This window comes from Monocercomonoides exilis, assembly GCF_001643675.1.
Source record: "Monocercomonoides exilis strain PA203 chromosome Unknown scaffold24-1337568, whole genome shotgun sequence".
In the NCBI taxonomy this organism is placed as follows: Eukaryota; Preaxostyla; order Oxymonadida; family Polymastigidae; genus Monocercomonoides; species Monocercomonoides exilis.
In genome coordinates, this window is record NW_027150569.1 from 1,044,744 (window position 1) to 1,068,270 (window position 23,527).

The window sequence follows — 23,527 nt, forward strand, 5'->3', positions numbered from 1 at the left end:
TTCCAATCCCTGAGCACAATAAAGACGACGATTTTCTTGATAAGATTGTGAAATCAGAGAAGTATGAATTATTAAGTTTTACTCCAGAAGAAGCTTCATTCTGCAAATTTACGATAGAAGGAAACTGTCTTTTGCAAGTGGAAATGTCTATCGAAATGTTTGAAAGCAAAACAGATCCTGATGAAGTAAACGAAGTCAATACTTTCTTTGAATAAATTAATCTGGTGTTGCAACAAAAAAGCGAAGATGCTCCATCAAGAACAGAAATAGAATGTTGCGATAAGTCAATGAAAGCAATGTTATCAAGTTTTAAGGACGAGTTTGCCAAAAGAAACAAATAGTTTGAATTTGAGGTATTACTTGGTAATATCTGCTGAAATTGTGTGGAAGTTGAAGTCTTCTTGCTGGAAAATATCTCATTTATTTCATATATCTCATTTGCAGCTTTAAAAGCCGCAACAAAGCAAAAAACCAAAAACTCAATCGTTGTAAAAAGAAGTGATCTTAACATATATAACTATTAATTTATTATCCAACTGATAGATAAAGTAATTATTTGACAAGTGTGTTCTCGTTTTTTCATTGGGTAATACCTTGAAATAAAATCAAAATAGTAACACAAATTAAGCTTTGTTTTTGTTTTCATTAAAAAAAATCATTTCAAAAAATAATTGAGAACAAAAAAATAAATTTTTTTATTAATAATAAATTAATTTGTGACAATTAAGAAAGATTGACGCGTCGTTTTTTTAATTGTCACGCCTGTCAGTGAATTTTGTTCGTATCAGTTTTTGATTTATTAATATATTTATTTATTTGGGTGATTTTTTGGGATCATAAAATCTTTGCATCGATGATCTTTCAATGAGTAACTTTTTAAATTTTGTTAGTTATTTTTGGATAACAAAAAAATTCATCTGAAAATCTGAAGAGAGATCGTTGAAAAACTTGAAAACATGCAATCGATCGATGACATTTAAAAATAAAATTGTGATTGAAAAAATGTTGTGGTATGCTTGATAATTCAATTATCTTTTTTCCATGAAAGTTTGTGGACCGGATGAGAGAGAGATAATGAACATTTTATGCGAGATAGAAGATATTATTTTTCTTAGTAACAAGGTCAGTGACAGCGAGGCATTGACGATAGAATTGGGCAAGATGATTTTTATGAAAAGTATCTTTGAAGGAAATGCAGCTATTCAGTTATTGATAGAAAATATTTAATTGTTTGCTTTTTTTTATGGTTTTTGTTCATTTTAAAGATATTTCCATCTATGGCCTTCTCAGAGTGCAAGAATCTGATAAATAATATAAATGGCCATTCATTTGCTTTACTGAGGAAAATATCAGAAGAGAGCTGGATGGCGAGATTCAATCAGCAGATGGGAATTGCAAGAATTTTGTATTCATTTTGGAGAGGTGAAGAAAAAAAATTTGCTCTAAAAGCATTTTGATGAGAGCGAAAAGGAATGGCAACAATTGGACAGTCATTGGAAAGAATAGAATTCGGAGATATTTTTTCAGGGAATAAATGGATGAAAACATAGAAAGAAGGATATTTAAGGAGAAAAAACGATGATGGAGAAAGGAGCACAGGGAAACAATGGAAAAGGAGATTGGCAGCATCAGTGACTGGGCAATCTTCTACTTTTGCAATAGGGAGGGTGCATGTGTTCTTTTGAGGGATTTTTATAATCAATGCAAAACTAATTATTTTTATGTATTTTTTAAATCATTTTCCCATTCCAGCAAACAGCATTTTTTATGTTGAGCGTCATTCCTGGTGACAATCCATTTCAAGCAGCATTTTTGCGAATTATGTGGTTTCTTCTCCTTCTCCTTCTCCTTCTCCTTCGATCTCTTCATTGACTATATTTAATGCTTGGCTGATGAAAAGAACATCATCTTCGTATATGAGAAAATGTTGTTTGAATTGCTATCAAATTCTCATATTGCAACATGGAATGAAACTACTGTCTGTTGCTGCAGTTGTCTGTTATGAAATTCAAATCTGTTCATCATGCCTGCATTTTCTTCTGATGGGTCTTGTTCACATTTGTCGTTCATCTCATCAATAGTGCATCGTCGAACTCATTTCATTTCTTTTTTCTCTCAGATTCTCTTTCTACTTTCGTTCTTTCATTCTTTCTTCTGCTCTGCCACAACAAGCATTTAATTTGCGAAAGCAGTCATTGTGTTGCATTCTGATCGTTCGGCACTAGCTTAATCAACTTCATCTTCCATTTCTTCTACAACTTCATCGTCTTCTTCTTTCATCCCTTCTTTCTCTACATCAACACCAATAGACCCATCAACGCCTTCCTCCTTCTACACTCCTTTTTCTCCGCCTTCCCACTTTTCCACGCCTTTCTATGAACAGCCTTCATCCTCATCATCCTCTTCTCCTTCTCCTTCTCCTTCTCCTTCTCCTTCTCCTTCATTAACTGCTTCTTCCTTCTCTTCTCCTTCCAAGCTCTTTTCTTCTGTTCCTCCTTCTTTCTCCACCCACAAATCAACAGCCAACACACACTCAGAGAAAGTGGTGAAGTCAACTGACCCTCTTCGCTCTTCCTCTTCCTCTGGCTTCCATCAGACACTGGGAATGGAACAGAACTTCCCTCTCTCTGCTTCTTCTCCTTCTTCTCCTTCTCCTTCTTCTCAACCACCAAAACTGTCAGATGTGTCTGCTGTTCCTTCAATGACTCCACAAACAGCCTCGTTCTCTTCGTTTGCCCTGCGCAATCAGCAGTTCAATGTGCAGCAGCCGCTTTTCGCAGCGCCTTCGCCTTATTCGCTGCCTTCCACTGCGCTTTCTTCCCTCGCTTCGTCTTCTTCTGCCTCTCCTTCTTATTCTTCTTCTTCGTTGGGATCAAAGACACAGAAGAAGATCAGCTGTGCGTATGATATTGACTGCAGACCAGGAGAAATGTGCATGTTTGTCTCTTTTGCTACATCTTTTATTGCTTTTATGTTTTTCTTATTGATTTCTTTATTTGATTCTTCATTGACTCTTCTCTTTATTTTTATATGCACATTTATTAATATGACTTCATTTTTCTGTGATTGGGCTTTGAATATTTCTGTCAATTTTTTCTTCCTTTTCTTTCTTTTCTTTCTTTCTTTTATCTTTAACTTGTCTATTGATTTCTCCGCAACCATCTGCAGAAAGCCAGACGGGGCGTGTTGGAACAGCAGCATTGAAGGGGTGTGCGGGTACGCGCCAGATGTGTGTGAGGACGATGTGACACTCGGAGAGAAAGAGATGAAGGCGCTGATGAAAGGGAAGCTGGTGATCGAAGGCGAAGAGGAGGTGATGGCAGAGAAGGAGGCGATGGAGAGGGAGAAGGAGAAGGCGAGCGAGAAGGAGAGGAGAGAGAGGAGGGCGAGGGAAGAGAGGGAAAAGAGAGAAGAGAAGGAAGAGCGGCAGAGAAGAAGAGACACAGGCGAAGGCGATGCAGATGCAGTTGTGCTCAACACAAATCCAACTGGACAGACTTTCTGCGGATGCGACGGAGCAGACTACACGTTTGAGATGCTTCTTCTTTTTGTTGTTATTATTATTATCATCATATTCATGTTCCATTTCTATTCTTTTTCATTATTTAAAAAAATACAGTTCCAGATGCCAGGCATTGAAAAACAGGGTGAATGTCGACTTTGTGGGGAAATGTGCTGATAAAAGTGTGCCTTACAGAAATGTTTATTGAAAAGTTTATTTTATTTTATTTTTGTAATTTTTCTGTATCAATCTCACTTTTCTTTGTTTTCCTTTTTTGCAAACAATATTCTTTTCCATTCATTTTATGACTAAAAGTTCCATCGCAGCTGAAGGACGAGCACACAAACAGCAGAGACGTGACTGATTTCCGCCGCTTCGGCTACCGCGATACCAGCCGCCCCACCCGCTCATCAGCACGCGATGCCTCCTCTTTCTTCCCCACTCAGCCTTCTGCCTCTCTCTACTCATCGCCTTCTTCTTATTCTTCTTCTCGCTCTCCTTCTTCTCCTTCTCCTTCTCCTTCGTCCTCGTCGTACCTGTCGAGCAGCCCCTACTCCTCCCCTTCGCCCACAAAGGACACGAACGGATACTATCTCAAGCCAAACTCCCACTCGAGCTACCAGACGCCCCGCTACAAGTCTCCTTCTTATTCTTCGCCGTCATCGTCGTATCGCCCATCGCATTCGAGTTCTCGCAGCCGCAGCGACGAGAGAGGAGAGCCGGCTGTGTTCAGCGAAACTCCGCCGTCTTCTGTCTACAAGCCTTCCCCGAGGATTGTGGGGAAGAAGTCTGCAAAATAAGCTGCTTATTTTCTATTCTTTTTTTTTTTTCTTTCTTTCTTTTCTTTTCTCTTTCATGCTTGTTGGAAAAATATAAAATATTGTATTGTTTGATGGAAAAGTTGCAAAAATGATTGGTATAGCAATCTGTAATGCACCAAGCAGTTGTGTGCTTGTGTTTTTGTTGTAAATGAAAACAGAAAGTCACCAAAAGGAAGAGTTGAGAACGAGATTTTTCAACAATAATTTACATTTATCTCGTTTTTCATTTACGACATTTTTGTTTTCATGTCTTTGGATCTTGAGTGAATTGCAAATAATCACAATTTAAAATATAATAATTAGGCTTTTTTATTTTTCTTCTCATTTCTTTCATGACTTTCAATTTTTGTGTTTTTCTTTGAAAATTCAAGAAAAAACAACCAAAAAAAACATATAAATTATAACTTTTCATTTCGAAAATTGAACTTCAATTCTTCATCAAAAAATCTCAAACGCATTTTTTTTCAAAGTGAGACCAAATCTCTAAAATATTGAGCAAACTCAAACATGAAGGATGAAATGAACCAACTGGTACCAGGCTTGAAGAAAAGACATCAATTCTTTAGTTTTTTTGTTTGTTATTGAAAACACTCCTTCTTTTTGTGTCATTGACGTGATCAACAACACAGGCTTCAAAGCCTCGAAAAGTGAACAGAAAAAAAGATAAATCCATTTTGATCAACTGAAAAATACTTTTTATTTGCTCTCAATTATTTGTTTTATTCTGGATGATCGTGCATTGGCTTCTTTTTTCGTGGTTGCTCTTTGCCAATATTTTTGAAGGGCAATGTGTCACGCAGACTTCTTCACTTGAAAACCAAGAAGCAAGCGCGGATTCTCGCTTTCAATATTTCCAAGCCTGTTTGAATGGGAACAGAACAAAAGACGAACATTTTCTTGAAAAAAGCACAAAAGCTAATGAACTTAATCCAGATATCTCTCTTTGGGGAAAAAGGTGGCAGAACGGAGCATCTTCATCAATAAATACATTTTTTGGATTTTTCAATTCTTCGGTTGGACTGAAAAACGTGGCACTTGAATATTCTTCCTCGCCATTTGTTCTTATTACAGGCAAATCAAGCATAATGATGGATTCCTGCATTTCACGCCAAAAATCTGCATCTCCGTTTCATTTACAAAGTGGGTCAATCTGCCTCACAAACATGACTTTGATCCCCCAAAAGAATTTGAACCCTTCCAGTCTCGTATTTTCATCTGATGGTTCCAATTCAGCCATTTTGAGAAATTGCATCATGGCAGATTTGGCTGTCTCATCTTCGGACTATTTTCTTGTTTCAGGAAAGAGCAAAAACGAACAGATCAATGACTGCGCCTTCAGGAACATTTCTGTGAAGCCATTCAAAAGCAGTGATTATCTGATGGAGCATTCGTGTTTTCGAAGTTCGATGGAGAACTGCCTCATTTATTCTTGTGTGAATATCTTTGAAGGAGGGATTTCAAGTGGAGCTTTTTCTTCACAAGAGTTTGTTTGCAAAAATATTTCTTCACACTTTGGGAAAAGAGAGGCGAATGAACTTGAAAGAAAACAACGAATAGACACAACAGCAAGTCAATTCTTTTCGTTGTGTGAATGGGAAGATTGCACAGCGCCACAAGGAGGTGCTCTTTATGTGCATGACAATGAAAAAGCCATTCTGATTGTTGAAAATTCTTCATTCACAAGATGTAATGCTTCGTCAACAAATGGTGGAGGAATATGTGCTCAAAGAATCGCTGAATCCATTGTGCTCCATTCTTCATTTATTCAATGTTCAGCTGCGGCAACCAATGGATTTGGAGGTGCAGGAATAATCTTCGATAATGTTAATACCCAACCACTTGTCGATGATTGTCTTTTTCAAAATGGTTCTTCTGCTGATGATGGAGGAGCTATATATTTTTATCAAACAAAAACAGAAAGACAGAAAGTGGGCGTTGTTAATTCATTTTTCGATAACTGCCGATGCAATAGTACTGTAGATGGGGCTGGAGGAGCAATTATTCATTGGGTTCCTTCGGATAAAGTTTCCATTTCAAATTGTTTATTCAGTCATTGCTATGCAATGTGTTGGGGAGGAGCTGTGTGCATAGAAATTAATTCATGTAATATGGGTATTTTGTTTTTATATTGCTTCTTTCACAACAACACATGTGGAAAGCTGGGACATGTTTTATCTCTGCAAGGCTCTACGTCAAATAACATTGATTCCACCTGCTATTCAACCAGTCAAACAACAAACAGAGTTTGTACTAATTTTTACTCAAATGTTGATCATAGTGAATGGCTTCGCAAAGATTTTGGAAATGTGAGATTTGTTTCTTCGACTGAAACACAACCTAATGCTAAAGACACATATGCATGTGGGCTGGATGAATCTCATGCATGCAGCACGATCAGCCGTTGTCTTACTCAGCTAATTCCAGGCATTGTAACTGATATCGAGATATTCAGTGGAACAATAATCGAAACCAAAAATGTGGACTGTGGAATTAACACTTATGCAATTTACGGTCAAAGCGATTTGAGCACAACAATCCGAACAAAATTAGATGCATCTGGGTTATCTCTTTTTTCTGTCTCGGCAGGCACATTGACTCCCAGAGACTTTGTTCTTGTGCATGACTCGTCTCATCCGAATAACCGTGGGTCAAGGCTGTTTGAGATAAGTGGAGCAGGGGAAATATCAATAAGAAGATTGAATATATCTTTTGGGAGCGAACAATCAACAGAAACAGCTTTTTTCACTGAACTGATAAATGTCCAGAATGGAGTGTTTCAGATGGAAAATGTGAACTGGGCAAAAACTGTATCCATTGTTTCGTTGTTTTCGCTTTCTTTGACAAATGAGATTTCCTTGACACTTTTAGTATGTTCCTTTGATGGAATTGAAAGGACAACAAGCGGAGCAGCAGTGATGTCGTTTTCGAATGACAAGGCGAATATCGATCTGAATTTATGCACATTTGAAGGATGTGGAAGCACAACATCAGCTGATGGAGGCTCGATGATGCTGTGTGCAGGGAATGAGAATGAAGTGAAGGTGAAAGACGGGGCTTTTGATGGCTGCTTTTGTTCGTCATCCAATGGTCTTGGGGGAGGAATCCTTCTTCGATTATTGAATGAAAATCCAGATTTCTTGATTTCTTCTTCCTTTGGCACAAACACGGCCAAATGGGGAAGAGACATCTTCGTCTTATCGCCCAATCTGGAAGAAACTGCAACTTCAAGAAAAATTGCATGTGTAACCTCATCATCAGATTCTGTTGACAAAGTGCGAGGATATGACAATGGAAATACGAGTGTGGCAATCCCTCTTTGCATCTATCTCCTTCCAACCCCAGAAGAAATACATGTGAGCAACGTAGAGGCATCTGACCATTCAAATTGTGGAATAGTCAAATTCCCTTGTTTGACAATGAAGCACTCTCTCACAAGGCTTACAGGAACAAAGAAAATTATTGTGAATGGAATGATTTTGATGAACGATGAATTGGCCTTTGCCAATCAGAAGCATGAGATCAGAGGAAATGATGATCAAAGTGGTTGGACTGTGTCTGATGCCAGCTCACCATTAAACTCAGCAATGACAACAGCAAGTTTTGAAACAGAATTATCAAAGCTCATCTTCTCTCTTCCATCTTCTCTCTCATCACATTCCACTTTCATTTCGTCTTCTTCATCACTGACTTTGTCTCAATGTTCTTTAACTCTTCAAGATCCTTCATCAGAAATTTCATTTCTATTCTTGTCTGGTGAATCAGGAATTTTGACAATCGACAAATTCTCTGCTTCATCGATTAATTTGAGTGGAAATCCATTGATCTCTTTGTCAGGAAGCAGCACAGAGGCTGAATTTATGAATACTCCCTGGCTAAGCATGACGAACAGCAATTTCACAGAAATCAAAAGGACAGCTGGAAATGGAAGCTGCGTGAGCATTGACAACAGCAATGATGAAAATTCAAATGGAGAAATAAATATTGAAGAATGTGATTTTGATGGTTGTTCTGTGCTGGGTGAAGGAAACAGAGGAGGAGCAATCAATGCCCAGTTGAAAGGAAACATTCAAATGAATATTGTTTCGTGCACATTCACAGAATGCACAGCGCCAGCTGGAGAAGAGAAGATTGGGTTTGGGGGAGGGATGGCACTGAAGTTGATTGATGACGATTCTTCGTTTGTGATCTCTTCCCCTGTTTTTGATGCAGACAAGCCAAATGTTGCGAAATATGGAAATGATGTGTTTGTTGAATCATCGAATTTGACGAAGAGTATCACAAACACTTCTCTTCCATTTGTGACTGAGAATCTGTCTGATATTTCATTGAATTCCCTGAGAGGCTTTGATGGAAATGACACAACAAATGTCATTCCGCTGATTTATTTCTGGCTCTCACTCGGCTCAGAGATATTTATTGGGGGTGAAGGGAAAGATATGGGTGCCTGTGGATTCTCAGATTATCCTTGCTTGTCAATTGACTATTCGTTAATGAGATTGGCCGAAGGAAATGAAATTTATATTAACATTATTGGAAAAGGATATCTTCGGAAAAGTGTTGATGTGAGTGGAGCTTCAATAAAATCGAAGGATAGCAGCAGCATTTGCTCTTTGGAATGTAACTCTTCACTTGAAGGAGCAGAAGGAGCAGCAATGAAGATTCAGGGTATCACCAATTTCGAACTGATTAACTTTGCGATTCCATCATCTTTCGCAAGTGGAGTGAATGTTTTGATGCATGTTGGCTCAAGCGAGGGATTGCTGACTGTGAAAGACTGCTCATTCACCAAGAAAGGAGATGACAGAGAAGAAGTGACTCATTGTGGGCTTATCAAGGCAGAAGGAGGGACAGTTGTGTTGGAATTAGTGACAATGCAATTGTTGAGCTTTCCACAGGATGTTATTTCTGTGTTGTCGGCAACGATTTTGAGGATCAAAAACCTGACGATGAAGAATGTTGAGCTGGAAGGAGCAAGCGGATTGAGCATAACAAAGAGTTCAAGAAGAGAAAACAATGAAATTGAACAAAATATTGTCATTGAGTGGAGTTTGTTTGAAGAAGTCACCCAGAACACAACAGATGATATTTCCATCATTCGGAACGAAATTGATGATAAGCCATTGAAAATTGTTATTAGAAACACAACGATGAAGGGATGTGGGGGAACGAGGTGTGGAAAGGGAGGAGGAATGTTTTGTGTGTTGAACGAGGGAGGAAGTTTTGACTGTTCGTTTTGCACGATTTCCGAGTGCTTCTGCTCAACCACAGGAAGAGGCGGGTGGCTGTTTCTGGAATGCACCTCGACAGCCGAGCAGCCTCTGAATTTTGTGCTGTCGAATATCACATTCAGAGACAACACCGCATTGAAGGGAAGAGATGCGTATGTTCAATGCCACTCAATTGAAACACAGATTGTTGAAGAGCAATTCCTTTTGGATTTCAGAGCACCATTTGTGAAGGATCTTGCGGTGTGGGGTTGCACAACTGACTCGTTTGAAGGAGAAGAAGATCTATTGCTGAGGGTTGTAAAATACCAGAGTGAGACGATATTTGTGTCTTCAGTTGCAAACAATCACGGAGATAACAAGCAATGTGGAGAGTTTAACGCACCTTGTCGTTCATTGAATGCGGGTGTTCAGCACATTATTCCTTCATCATACTCACAGCTACTGATCTCAGAGGAATCGGTAATCAATAGGGGATGTGATGCTCGTGATGTGATCATTCGCTCATTAAAATCTCCTTCAGTTGCCTTGGTGTATCTGAACTCAACAATTGGTGATGATGAAGGCAGTCTTATCAGGACATCGGGAAACGTTAGGATTGAAAGATTGAAATTCAGCGTTGGTCAGTTGTTTTCGTATTCAGGCAGTTCAATCATTCATGAAGCAAACGGACAACTTTCTCTTTCATTTGTTGATTTTTCTTCAATTGGAGAGTCAAATGGTATTGAAGCTGTTGTTCTGAATTCATCATTGCTGAGCATTGAAAGTGGAATTCTTCACATTGACAACTGCTCAGTGTCACTCCTTTCATTCAAGAAGCCTTCATTTCTGTTGAGTGGAGATGAGATTTCGTTGACGAATGTGAAACTGGAAAAGATTGAATCAATAGCAAGTGTTTTTGAGCTTGGGCAATGTGGGGGTGTTGTGTTTAATGGAGCATGTGCAGATGGAGTGAAGCTGTCAGAAGGCTGTATCATTGGGATTAGCAGCTCAACCTCAGGAACAATTTCTATTGGAAGCACCTCATTCAAGAACTGCTCGAGGAATTCGGAAGGAGCTTCAGTTCTCTCTGCTTCTTCATCTTCTGCTGAAATCGTTCTTTCAAATTGTTCTTGTGAAAGCTGCAATTCTCTGTCTGACAAAGGAGGCATTATTGATGTTAATGAACTGAGGAATGTTTCAATGAACTTGTGCCAATTTTCAGGAATGGTTGCCAAAGAAAGTGAAAGCGGGAATGATAACGCATTTGAAGAAATATGTGAATGGAATGGATCGCTTGTCCATTCTGAAAACTCCGATTTACAGATGGTTGAAATTAAAATAGAGAATTCATCGAAAGGAGGAATATCGATAAAAGGAGGAAAGACTGTAATCGAGATGGGAATGCTGGCAAATAACAATCCTTTCATTGAAAAATACCCTTCTCTTCGGCAGAATATTATTTGTTCAGATTCTGCCTCACTGACCATTTCGAGCTTGAAAGGTGGAGATGGAGTGAAGGATGACTCATCAATGTGGATTTTGAATGATGGATGTGATTTGAGAGGGATAGCAGGAGAAAGGGCATCTCCTTTGTTCATTCCCAGACTGGAAGAAGTTTCTGTGAATGAAAGTGGAAGCAACATTGAATTGAAATTCAAGGGTTTACTTCTTCTTCCTTGTGATCTATCGTTCAGGCTTGAGTATAACACAGGGGATGTAGAATTGGTTGAGACATATGAATTTGAGGAAAGCAGTTTTGTGTCAGAAACAGAAGTGATAGGCACGATTCCTTCAGACAAGATAACAACGGTTGCGGATGAGACGGAGGTATCTGTGATGATTTTGTTTGGCGAGAAAGATGCACCATCTTCAACAGAATTATGTATTGTGAAAAATAGGAGTGACGGAGTCGCAAGCGAAGGAGTGGTGGCGAAAGAAAATAAGAAAACTGAATGGAGCTTGATTGCTTTTATTGCTGTTGCAGTTGTGCTTGTTGTTGTGGTTCTAACTTTTGTGGCAATTTGTGGGATTCGCGGAAGAAACGGGATTGCCAATGGAAAACGATGGAGCGAAACAGATACCGGAAATAAGAGCACAACAGCAGACTCTGAAGAGGAGAAAAACGAAGAAGAGCACGAGGGAGGCTTGGAGTTTATTGAAATGCCGAGTGAGCTCCAAGAAGGAGTGACAAGTGAGAGTCAGTTGCTGATTGAAGAAGAGTCAAGCCGGCTATTGAAAGCGGACGAAATAATGAATAGAAATGGAGTTCGGGCTGATAATTTAACAGCATTTTGCTCGGGCAACTTTGCCGAAGCCCAGACAGTTTTCCCAGTTTTGGTCGATCAGAAGGATGGCAACGCAGTGGTGGGTTTTTCTAATGGAGGTGGTACAGATTTGAAGAAAAAGAAAAAGAAAGAAAAGAAAAGAAAAGGCAGAAAAGAAAATCTAGAAAGCAAAGAAAATGATTTGGAGGCAACATACGATATTGAAGAAATTGAGAATAGAAAAGTGCAATTTAGCGAAATAAAGACGACATCAGAGAGATTTAGACGATCGAGCGAAGAAGAAATTCAAAAAGAAAAACTTGTTGAGAACAGTCACGTGTCTTGCAAGGAAACTAATTTGGGTTTTTCGGACTTTGGGGATGAGCAAAATGAGATGAAAGATTTTGCTGTGAATAATTCGAGCGTTTCATTTGAGGGCTCGGGAGAAATTGCGGATGCAGCCATGGCAAATGAAGGTCCGATTGCTAAAGATTCGAAAACATCTGTGCTCCTAAATGAAGTGTTTGAAGCGCGTGGCAGTGGAGCCTCAACGGATTTTTACAACGCTGAGGAAGGGATTGTTGATGGACGATTTGAAGATTGCGAGATAATCAATCAGGAAGAAAAGGTTCAAAAGAAAAAGAAGAAGAAGAAAAGGAAGCAAAAACACGAAAATATAGATGTAGTTGATCAAATGGTCGATGAAACCTAAAAGTGTAATGAGAATCAAGCATTGATTGAACAAAAAAATTGTTTTTCCTTCAAATTCACTGAATTTTCGATACAAGTTTAATTGTTCAATTTTCAGTTAATACATCTATTCATTTCGATATTAATAAAAGAAACTGTTTCTATTTTGGAGGCAATGTGTATTTGATAGTTGCGTGCTCAATTTTTCAAAAAGAAACATTCCTATTTATGCTGCGAAAAGTTGTCTTTATCATGTATATTTTTGTACAAAATAATTTCTCGTTTTTTCGTCAATGAACAATTCAAGGATCTTCCTGTATTTTTCCCTAACAAGATTGCTTTATTTTCCATTTCATTCTTGTTTTATCATTTATTAAGCTTTTCCATTTGGGATTTATCATTTACGTTGGAAATGATTTGCTTCTCAAATAGATGGATTTTGTTCATCTGATCTTTGAAGATTATTTTTGACTTCAAAAGATAAATTTTGAATAAAGCTTGGACAAAGGGAACAATTTGAAAGTTTCAAATATATTCTATAACACTTTGTATAATCTGAAATTGAATATTTATCTTCACATATCCTTTTAAATTCAATGGAAATGTTTGTTTCGTGAAAAAAAAAACAGTCACTTTGATTTTATTGAACAAATGCAATCTAATTCAAATCAAAACCCTCCACAGAATTTTTCACATCGTATTTTGTTTGATAAAATTTAATTTTAATTGTTCTTTTTGTGAAAGTCTCATCAAAGAAAAAAATACTTTAATCGCATTGGAGTTTTAGGTCCGAAGCTGTTTATCAAAAGTCCAAGGATACTTTGTATGTGCAGATGTCATTTTAAATTGAACTGAAGCCCATGTGGCTTTGTTTGTGTGAAAATAACGGCAATGATTTTCGCGGTATAATCGTTGAGCAGATGAGAAAAATGGCTTCGAACAGAAAATATTATTCTAAGGAGACAGGGATCAAATAAACACAAAGAACAGATGGAATGGGGAATAAATAAAAGAGAGCAAAAAAATTGTTATTGAAACATACGCATGAAAAAGAAAAAGGCGTAATTGTTGGAGTGATTGAGTATCTTCGCTTCAGTTGGACATCAAGTGGAACTTCGAAAAATGGAGGAGGGTTCTTCAGAAATTTCTGCTCCCCAAAAATGTTCCTCAGTTTTTTTGTTTTGCGATTAACTCGATGCTCAGGCAAATGGAATGAAGCAGAGTCTGGAGAATTCTGAAAAAATTCATTCACATTTTCACATGGATCAAAAATCACATCAGAAACATTATGAGGTATTGAAGAAGTGCTTGCTGTAGAACAGAACTCTTTTGCATTGCCAGATGTTTTTTCGTTTCCATTCTCAATCCAAACATAGTGACAATCACTCTCGCATTCTTGCTGCTCGATTCCTGCATAGAACAATCCAGAAAAAGAACTCTCGAAATCTGACAGCATTTGCGTTTCATATGTTCCAGATGAAAAAGGATGTGTTATCAACAACGGAGCAAAATCGATCTTTGAGCATGGAAAGTTCATCAACTGAAATTTTTTAATTGAATTTACAAACGAAGTTGGAAAAAAATTAGAGTTTGTAAACGCAGTTGGAGATGTAGATGTTGGGAAAAGTGGATTAGCAAATTGAATATTAGCTTCATACTGAGACCGTAAATCGTTCGAGACTGAGGAAGAAAGCAAAGCAGGGGAGTGTTCCTCATGAGTAGCTGAACGAGATAGCTTGCTGCTTGCGGGAGAGGGAAGTGGAGATGGTGAAGATGAAAAGGAAAGCAATGAAATTTGAGGAGAGCAACGATCTGAATGAATGGATGGACAATGAGATGACGTTGCAGTGGTTAAGGAGCATGATTCAGAAGTGTCTTTATTACGATCCAACTTTGTCAGCGATTCCAATGGCGATGAAAGCAACAACGGTGATGACGCAGCTGTGGATAAGGGGAAAGTTCTAGTTGCATCAGAAAGTTGATGAATTCTGTCAATTCGAATGACAAACTTTTCATCCAGTTGAGTGAAATTATCTGGCTCTGCAAAATGTGTTGAAGATGACTTATTTTCACCATCAGAAATACTCTGCAGCGCTTCTTCTTCTTCTTCTTCTTCTTTTCTGATCTTCCTTTCGTTTTGTGCCTTTTTCTTTGCTTTGACTCTGTTCCTCTGCTGCATCAGCAGCTCCAGTTGGGTCATTTCCCGTTCTTTGGCTTTGCGTGCGTATTTTTCTTGCTTTCGGTTCAGTCGATCTAAAAGCTCGATCATTTTCTCTTCGCCAATCTGATCTTCGCTTATCGTTTTGAGCAACGTCTTCAGCTCTTCAATCGTTTGAAACCGTTCGTTCGCAAAGAAATCGAGTTCTTCTCTTCTTTCGCTTTTCTTTGCTTCGTTTCCCTTTTTATTTAATTCAACGATATTTGAGTGAACATCTGTCCCTTTTTCCACTTCTTTTTGTTTCTCCACACTAAAATTATGTGCTTCTGAAACATGATATTCTTCACCTTCTTCCATTTTTGTTCCATTTTCTTTCTTAAAAAAATCGGCATTTTTCCTTTCAAGCTTTTCTTTCAGCTTTTCTTCGGTTCTGCGCCACACTTCTTCCTCCTCTTTGTCCAGCATCTTTTCTTTGCGCACCCAAATCCCAAAAATACGATGAAATTCCTTTGCTTCTTTGATCTGATGCCGAATCATTCTCCTTCTTCTTTCAAATTGGCGTTGCTTTCTCGTCTTTTTTTCTGACGTTTTGTCTTCTGTCTCGTAAATGTTAGAGTCGTTTCTTTTATCGATATAATTATCACCTTCTGCTCCTCTCCTTCCTTCTTCAACATCTTCCTCGACTTCCTCTTCTCCTGTGTCTGCCTCCTCTTTCTCCCTTCTTTTCTCCATCTCGTCCTGCATCTTCCACTGAGATGTCATCAGCATCTGTGCACCAACAGCCGAGTTCGACTCTTTGACTCCATCAATCTCAAAATCAAAGTCAGATGAAAGCCCCGCTAACTTCTTGCCTGCTCTGTTCCAATGGACAATGTTGTGCTCAAGCAGCGGATCGAGCAGAGAAGATTCTGAAAAAGAAAGTGAAGCATCTGAAGATGAACAAGAAGCAAATGAGGAACATGAACGCTGTGGATAGGATGACGATTTCAGCGGAAGCTGATGAATAACAGAAGAGTCAGTTGAAGTAAATGTTGAAGTTTGGACTGATATTGGTGATGTTGTTGTTGCAAAGTCATCTGCAGATTGTTTAATAGCGTTTGTTTCGTCATAAACGGTGGACTGTTCAAAAGGTATTCGAATCGTTTTTGAAGGAATTTCCGAATGTGCTTGAACAGCTTCAGCATCGAACTCAATGATTTCTTCTTGTCTGTATTCTTTGTTCACAGTATTCATTGTATTCTCTTTACGATAGATTGCTGCATTTCCCTCTCCACTTGATTCTTTCTTGCTTTTCATTTTTGTTAGTGCAGAACCAAGAATGTTCAATAACTGTAGCAAAGTCATATCTACCAAGCGATCTTTTTCTATCAGAAGTTGTTTGTCATTAACAAGCGTGTGGCATTTGTTTGAAATTTTATTGGGAGTTCCAGCGTGATTGTGTTCATGTGAAAAATTATGAGAAGCTTGAAAAGCTTCCCTTTGGCTTGCTGAACGTTTCATTTTGTTAGTTGCAAAGTTCATGCGCATTGTATCGCTTTCAATCGTTTTTTCTTTCAAAAGATTGTATTTGATCTCGTGACCTTCCAACGAAGATGTTATGGTTATATCGGGAATTGTTCGGGCGTCCACTAAATCTTTCAAGTTTTTCTCTAAAACAAAAATTTCAGATAATAATTATAAAAATCTTTCCGCATACTTTCGGTATGCTCAGGGTATCTAATCGCAAATTCTTTTGTGCTTGAAACGCACAAGCAAGTTTTCTCATTGTCTTTTCCCAAAGAAAAAGGAGAAGAAGATTCTGAATACAAACGTGTTTGATTTCCTACAAATAAACAATTTTTTGTGAATTTTCGGATGAAAGGCATAAAAATAATGAGGTTAACCAATATCAGTTCGTGCAGGCTGACTGTATGTGTTACAATCAGGCGCAGATGCAGCTAACGATCGAATCAGAGAATTTGAAAAAGACTTTGTTGAATTCTCTAATAATGTTAAATTCGAAATATAGTGACAAGAATTCGTCGCCAGATTGGTTTCGAGTACTTTTTGGCTTCTATTATCTTTTAATCCTTCCATTTTGGATCATTTGTTATTCAATATTTTGTTATGGTCAAGTTTTCAAAAGACAACGACTCTATGTTTCACAATTTTTTGTGTAATTGTTCAAAACATTAGACAAAATAAAATTCAACATTTAAAAGTGAAATGAATGTTTGAGGAATGTTCAAAATTTTTTCTTTTAAAGCCTTTTCACTAAAATTACTTCATCATTTTTAAAATGATAATTAATAGCAATAAAAGGAATATGAAATTCCCTCTTTTTGTCAAAAATCGGAAATCGAATGGATCAGAAGATAAAAATCCCGCAAAATTGGAGACAATGGGTATTGAAGCTGTGGCGATGGGAGTGAATGCTTTTCGGAATAAGTTGTTTAAGTTGTGGCAAACATATTTGTTGGCTTTAACCAATAAGCTGAATTCTAAAAGAACAAATCATTCATTGTTCAAAAATAAATTTAAAATTAACAGGTCATAATAATAATAATAATAAAAGAGGAAAATCAGAGTTAAATAAAAGCTTCACATATGAATAACATCCAAAAGCACACCATCTGAACGAGGAGGGTCGTACAGTGTCATTTGGCGTGGTTGCGCAAACGGCATTCTCTGATAGGGTCCCTTTGTCTCCTCTGGCGATGCAGGAACTTCGTCTTCTTCAATGAACGCATTCCAGAACTTCTGCACACGCAGCACAAACCTCTGAAAAGGAGGATATTTTCGTGAGTCCTCTGCGAAATTGCTGTTATCATCTGTATCGTCGTCGTCATCTGTGTCTTCTTTCTCTCCTTTCGGCTCGTCTTTTTTCTTGTCTTTTCTGCGCACGTCTTTGACGTTGTCTGCAATGTTGAAGAGACTGCACGTGAACTGGCTCAATGAGCGTGACACTTCGGGTGAAAAGTCTCCGCACTTTTAATTTAATAAAATGTGAGTAATATTCAAATGGAAATGAAAGTTGAAATACAAAATATAACATTTTGTTTTGAATAGACATTGAGAAAAAAAAACAATCGTTTATTTAAAAAAGAAAAACAATATTTAGAATTAATTACAAACCATATGAACAGAGTGAATGAAGTCACTAGCAAGCTGCACGTATTGCGGTGAAAGTAACGGTTGATATGAAACAGTCAGCGGAAGAGCACCAAGTTTGACAGATTGAAGTGCATTGGATTTTCGAAGAGAAGATGATGAGGAAGAAGAAGACGAAGCCGATGAATTCGATGAAGTGGATAATGAAGAAGGATAAGAAGAAGAAGGCAACGATTGTGAATACAACAGAGAAGATGAATCTGAAAGCAAAGAAGTCGACATGCTCGACAGTAGCGCCGTCCGCATCGAGTTCAGCAGCTCTGCCTCCTGCGACTTCTGCCCAAGCAGAATGGAATAGCAGCTGAGCCGCCCCAGATGCGACATCAGCAGCAGCGTCATCGTCCGCTCCTCGCCATCTCTCGCTGTGTCCACCACAGCACGGAGGATGTTGTCTGCGTTGATCTGCGCAGCAAGTGCAGCTGCTGTGGAAGACGATGTGTGCCCCATCGATTGGCCTCCCAATCTCATCCCTTGTGGCTGCTGTTGCGAATAATAGAAGCTCTGTTGCATTAACTGCCCTCCTCCTCCTCCTCCATATCCTCCAAAGCCAAATCCAAACCCTTGCCCCATACCTCCTCCTCTCCTTCCACTCCATCCTCTCTTCCTCTCCTCTGCCTCTGCTACTTCTGCCTCTTCTTTTATGCACAGCTCTCTGATTGCTGTCTGGATCATATCGGCTGCCCGCCTCAAAATGCCTTCGTTTGCGCGGATCAGATGCATCACGGAGAAAACAATTGCAAATGCGTCCTTCAGCACAGCCGCAGACAAGTAGCACTTCGACTTCAGCATGTGCGTGGAAATACTCAGAAAGATGGGGAAGATGTCGCGATAGAGAAAGTAGTAGTGAGAGATAAAAGCAAGCCATGGTGTACATCCTGGAATGATGCTCTGGTTAGACAGGTTAGAAAGAGTGGATGTTGATGGAGATGATTGTAATTGAGGCGAAGAAGAAGACGGAGAGAGAGAAGAAGCAGATGCTGATTCTAATGGTGATGCTGAAGGTGATGCGGCAAGCATCCCTGCTGATCCTGGCATCTTCACACCCAACTTCTCCAGCTGCGCAGAAGAAGACGGAGAAGGCGCCAAGAAATATGTCGTGGGCGAGGCAAAGGGAGACATCGAAGGCGACACCAAAATCGGCTTCTTTTCTGTCTCTGTCAGCCGCATCCGCTGCAAAAGCGCCCACGGCTCGATGATTGTGATCCACAGGTCGAACATCGTTGTGATGCTGTCTTCGTACTGCCTGCAGTCGTCTGAACTGTACCGATCGAACACAGGCTGTGTGGTGTTGGTGGCTGTTTGTGGGTTGAATTGATACGAAGAGAACTGGGCACATGCTTGGGCCGTGTCAAACAAGGCAGGGAGGAACGAGGGGAGGTCCTTCTTTGCGTTGTATGAGGAGATGTACATTTCTGGGTGCAGTCTAAGTCTGTCTCGGATGTCTGACGAGTAGAAGGCATCACGACGCTCTTTGTACATCTGCGAGTACTGCATCGACGGCACTACACGGCACACTGCAAACAGGAGTGAGTAGTACAAATAGAGAAAGTAGCACTCGAAGACGATGGTGGCAGCAGGTGACGTGGCCCAGCCTTTGAAGGTGTCGTCGAGCATGATGTAGTTGATGAAGAACTGAAGCAGAAGGAGGGAGTCGGGACTGGGGAGGATGTCAACAAAGGGCGATACGTACATGTTGAAGTAGAAGAAGAGGAAGTAAAAGATGTAGTTGCACGTCAGGCTGGTCGATGGTGCAAATGAGAGGCGAAGTGTTGGCTGAAAAAGTGAGGATGAAGATGGTGATGAAGTTGATTGTGCTGAAGAAGAAGTTGAAGTTGAGGAAGGAGCAGGAGAAGTGAGAGTGCGATTGACTGTTCCTGCGAATGTCTGGACAGCAGGGAGAAAAGAAGGGTATGTCAGTTGTGTGTATCCAGCATAGCTTGAATGCAACGCTGGATGCGAAGAAAAAAGAGAGGCAGAGTTGAGCGAAGAGCCAGAGCCGGACGACATCAGCGACGAGGAAGAAGAACCTGAAGAAGCCAGTGTTCCAGAGGTTGATAACGATAGGTTTTGCACAGGAAGCGGAGGGAATTTAGCGACTTCGTTTGTCATAAGCTCTCCAAGAACAAGCCGCTGCCCTTCAGACAGCTGATGGTTGCTACGCTGCATGAAAAATACATGATATTCCACAAACAGAATGTATGCTGGAGATTTTCCGAGCATCATGTCGCTTTTCGGAGAAATTCGGACAAATGGCTGTGGGTTTCGAAGGTCCATCAGAATTGTCTTCTTGGTAAGAGGCCTTCTTCTGCCTGAAGCCCGAGATTGTCCCGTCTCAGACATCCGACTTACATATCGCATAAAAGACGCAATATAAAAATCCAAAGGAGGAAGCATCAAGACATTTGTTGACCCTGGAATTGTTTGCAGCATGCGTTGAAGCTTGGCGCAGTTTTCGGGCTTTGTCAAATCTGCTGGGCACTGTTGGTTTGATAAATACTGCTGAAAAGATTGTGGTGCAAGTGGTGCTATCAATGCCTCAACGCATGCGTTCCTCTTTTAAATAATAAGCAAGGTTAAAATAAAAACAAATCAGTTTGAAAACCTTTTGATTGCTAAGATCAAATGGAAATCGAAGAAGCGGACTCTGATTGTACTTGAGAAGAAGTTGGAAAAAGCGAGAGTATGGAGAAAGCATTGCAATTAAGCGATCAGATCCAGGAGCTTGATTCGCAGCAACATTCAACCATGGTCTGCATTTCAAATAAAGTATTTTTTTAAAAGCAAAATAAATTGCAAGTTGCGAAAAACAATTTTTAAAAATGAAACTTAAAAAGGTATAATATTAATATTAATTCACACTCAAAAGGTTTATTATCTTCGAAAATGCTTCTAACAATGTACGAAAGCTGTTCATTTAAAATTCCTGTTTCTATCTCTGTTATTTTTTGAACCGGAATAGTGCCCACATTTTGCGGTATAACAATCAAAGACTCAATCCAGTCAATGAAATTATTGAGTGTAGGCCCTCCAGTATGCATCAAAATTAATACTTAAAAAATGTTAAACCTAAATTGTGGGTGTATCAAAAGAATTTTTACATGGAATTTGAGACCGATCTGTTTTATGTTACGTTTTTCGCTTTCATATTTTATTCATGTATAATTGGGATAAGCTATTGGATTTCAAAAAAATACATAAAAACGTTTCAAAAACTTGATAATGTTGATAAAATGAACTGGGTCGCAGAGTACGTATTTTATGTCCTTTGAAAACGGAATTTTCTTTCTAATTGTATTGTTTTAGTACAAGTGCAACCACTCATGCAATAGTTGCAACTCTCATGGCATTTTATATTTTAAAAAATTTCGGGAAACAAATGTGGATTGAAGGCTGTGGTCCATCTCCATGTGTAGTAAAGGTTGCAATGGCCCAGAGCCTTGGATATTTTATTGAAGACACTCTCTTGTTCCTTCCATTTTTAACTACACCAAAATCTGGTGGAATAACAATACTTTTACACCATCTTGTGTGTCTGCTGTACACCACATTCTTTATAGTGTGTCAATATTTTTTCAAAAAAAAAAAATATTTATCATTATTTTCTTTCAAAGTTTACTGGATATGCACCTCTTCAAACTACAGGAATTTTGCTTACAGAATTCTCAACTCCTTTTCTTCATATCAGATGGTATATGAAAAAATATAACATGGAAGAAAGTTTAGCATATGTCGTTAATGGTGCCATCTTGTGTATAACGTATTTCACATTTCGAGTTCTTTGGACAAGCTTTCTTGTGATCCATATTGTGCTCTATCGGAGTCAAATCTATGATCTCAAAGTGCATGGATTGTTTTCTGTGGCTGTTGGGCAGTTAACGTATTGGATGTTATACATTCTTGATTTTGGATGGTGCATTGCGATTATAAGAGCGTTCTTTTATCGACTTGGAAAGTATCGGTCCTCTCATAAAAAGCAGAATTAGAACAATCAATTCAATATGATTTCTTCAAATTTCTTAAATAAATTCGCAAATGGAATAAAGTTGTTCCAATTGAAAAAGGTAATTACAAAAAATCCAAATTATAAGAAAAGAGTGTATTGAAGTCATCTTGAAGGAATTGAAAGGCTTATAAAGAGGATGTGATTATGAGGCTTGCAAATAAAAAGAAAAATATCATATTACCAATCCAAAGTTTAATGAACTTTTTCACTTCAATATTTCTATTTTGAAAAGTTGTTAAGAACTTATTCTTCATTTGTTAGAATTCTTCTTATCACAGTGTTTAATGATAGTCTTTGAATAAAAATTAATTTATGAAGCCTTTTCACAAGTTTTAGTTTGAATTTTTTCAATACTCGATTTTTTCCCACATAAATCAAAATTGCTAAAAAGGATAATAAACAATATTCCATGTTTCTCTTTCTTCTCGTGAAAGTATCAAATTCTATGAGTGAAAAAAAATGTTATTTTCTCCTGCTCATTCTCTTTTTCACTTATACACACACTATTTTTTCTTTTTTTTTTTTCGAATAGTTGTCTTTTTTTTCTCCTGAGCACAAGTGAGGAATTTTTATAATGCAACTTAACCAGTTTTATCTATTGTACACAATTAAATACCGAGAAAAACATCAAAAAAGATTTTGGATTATTGAAATAGTCAAATGTCTCAAATCATTTTTTTGTTGAAAAACTACTAATTTGAAACTGTTTTTTGGAAAATACATATAAATTTTCAACCTTTCAATTCAATACAGAATTTCACATTTTCAATCTTAAACGGATGATTATTTTTGAAATCATTACATTTTTTTTTTTTTTATGTTAAAAATTTGATAGTTTTTCTTTTTTTATATAATTATTTTTCTACGATATTTAATTTTTATCATAATGATTTCTAAGATCAAAGTTCGATATGACTGAAAGATGGAAATGCAATTTAAAATCGTCGCACCTTTTATCATTCGAATTTAGTAAACTTATAATTCGAAATTAATAAAATTGAGAATTTTTTAATGAAAAATTTTTGAGATAAATTGGCAGATCCTTTTTGAAATCACACTTTCGTACGAGTTTTGATCAAAATTTTGTTTTCAATGGGATGTTGAAAAATATGAGTTGAAATAGTGAATACTTATTGTTAATGATATCGCTATTCCAAAAACAAATTTTGATACAAATCCCATTGATATCTAAATTTTGATCAAAACTCGAACGATAGTCTGACCTCAAAAAGGATCAGCCAATTGGCCACTGGATGAGGATCGGAAAGTTTTTTAAATATTTCATGTTTTCAATATTCATAAAAAGGATGAGAAATTGAACCTGTCATATATTTTTTTGAATACAGATATCGCATAAAATACCGGACAAGATCGATTTCTCAATAACTGCAAGAGGAATATTTCTAGCAATTTTTCTAAAAGTATTTCTCATCAATACAAACTCAATTGATAAACGAGACTTTCAAAATTGCTTCATATGTGCTCAGAGAAAATGATTATCGAAATTTTGGTAAAATAGGAGTTTGATTTTCTCTCCGAGATTTTAAAAATAATTTTCTCTGAGCACATATGAAGCAATTTTGAAAGTCTCGTTTATCAATTGAGTTTGTATTGATGAGAAATACTTTTAGAAAAATTGCTAGAAATATTCCTCTTGCAGTTATTGAGAAATCGATCTTGTCCGGTATTTTATGCGATATCTGTATTCAAAAAAATATATGACAGGTTCAAT

The 23,527-nt window shown here is 37.9% G+C and overlaps 4 protein-coding genes across 4 annotated transcripts; 3 read left to right on the top strand and 1 right to left on the bottom strand.

Moving 5' to 3' along the window:
- Positions 1-2,605: 2,605 nt before the first annotated feature.
- On the top strand, positions 2,606-4,302 carry MONOS_14884 (uncharacterized protein; the record flags this gene model as incomplete). Its single annotated transcript, XM_067867722.1, has 4 exons — positions 2,606-2,937; positions 3,169-3,528; positions 3,620-3,684; positions 3,818-4,302. The coding sequence occupies 4 exons, from the start codon at positions 2,606-2,608 to the stop codon at positions 4,300-4,302; spliced, it is 1,242 nt and encodes a 413-aa protein (XP_067726986.1).
- Positions 4,303-6,381: 2,079 nt separating this feature from the next.
- MONOS_11122 (uncharacterized protein) lies at positions 6,382-12,506 on the top strand (the record flags this gene model as incomplete). Its single annotated transcript, XM_067863628.1, has 2 exons — positions 6,382-6,404; positions 6,602-12,506. 2 exons carry the CDS (start codon positions 6,382-6,384, stop codon positions 12,504-12,506), a joined length of 5,928 nt encoding a protein of 1,975 aa, XP_067726987.1.
- A 648-nt stretch (positions 12,507-13,154) lies between these two features.
- Positions 13,155-20,830, bottom strand: MONOS_11121 (uncharacterized protein; the record flags this gene model as incomplete). The annotated part of the gene is made up of 8 exons (XM_067863627.1): positions 13,155-13,438; positions 13,527-16,291; positions 16,339-16,464; positions 16,526-16,624; positions 17,252-17,609; positions 17,757-20,345; positions 20,395-20,542; positions 20,652-20,830. 8 exons carry the CDS (start codon positions 20,828-20,830, stop codon positions 13,268-13,270), a joined length of 6,435 nt encoding a protein of 2,144 aa, XP_067726988.1. The 3' UTR covers positions 13,155-13,267.
- A 60-nt stretch (positions 20,831-20,890) lies between these two features.
- On the top strand, positions 20,891-22,195 carry MONOS_11120 (putative TLC domain; the record flags this gene model as incomplete). Its single annotated transcript, XM_067863626.1, has 3 exons — positions 20,891-21,039; positions 21,096-21,348; positions 21,404-22,195. 3 exons carry the CDS (start codon positions 20,891-20,893, stop codon positions 21,773-21,775), a joined length of 774 nt encoding a protein of 257 aa, XP_067726989.1. The 3' UTR covers positions 21,776-22,195.
- Between the last annotated feature and the right edge of the window lie 1,332 nt (positions 22,196-23,527).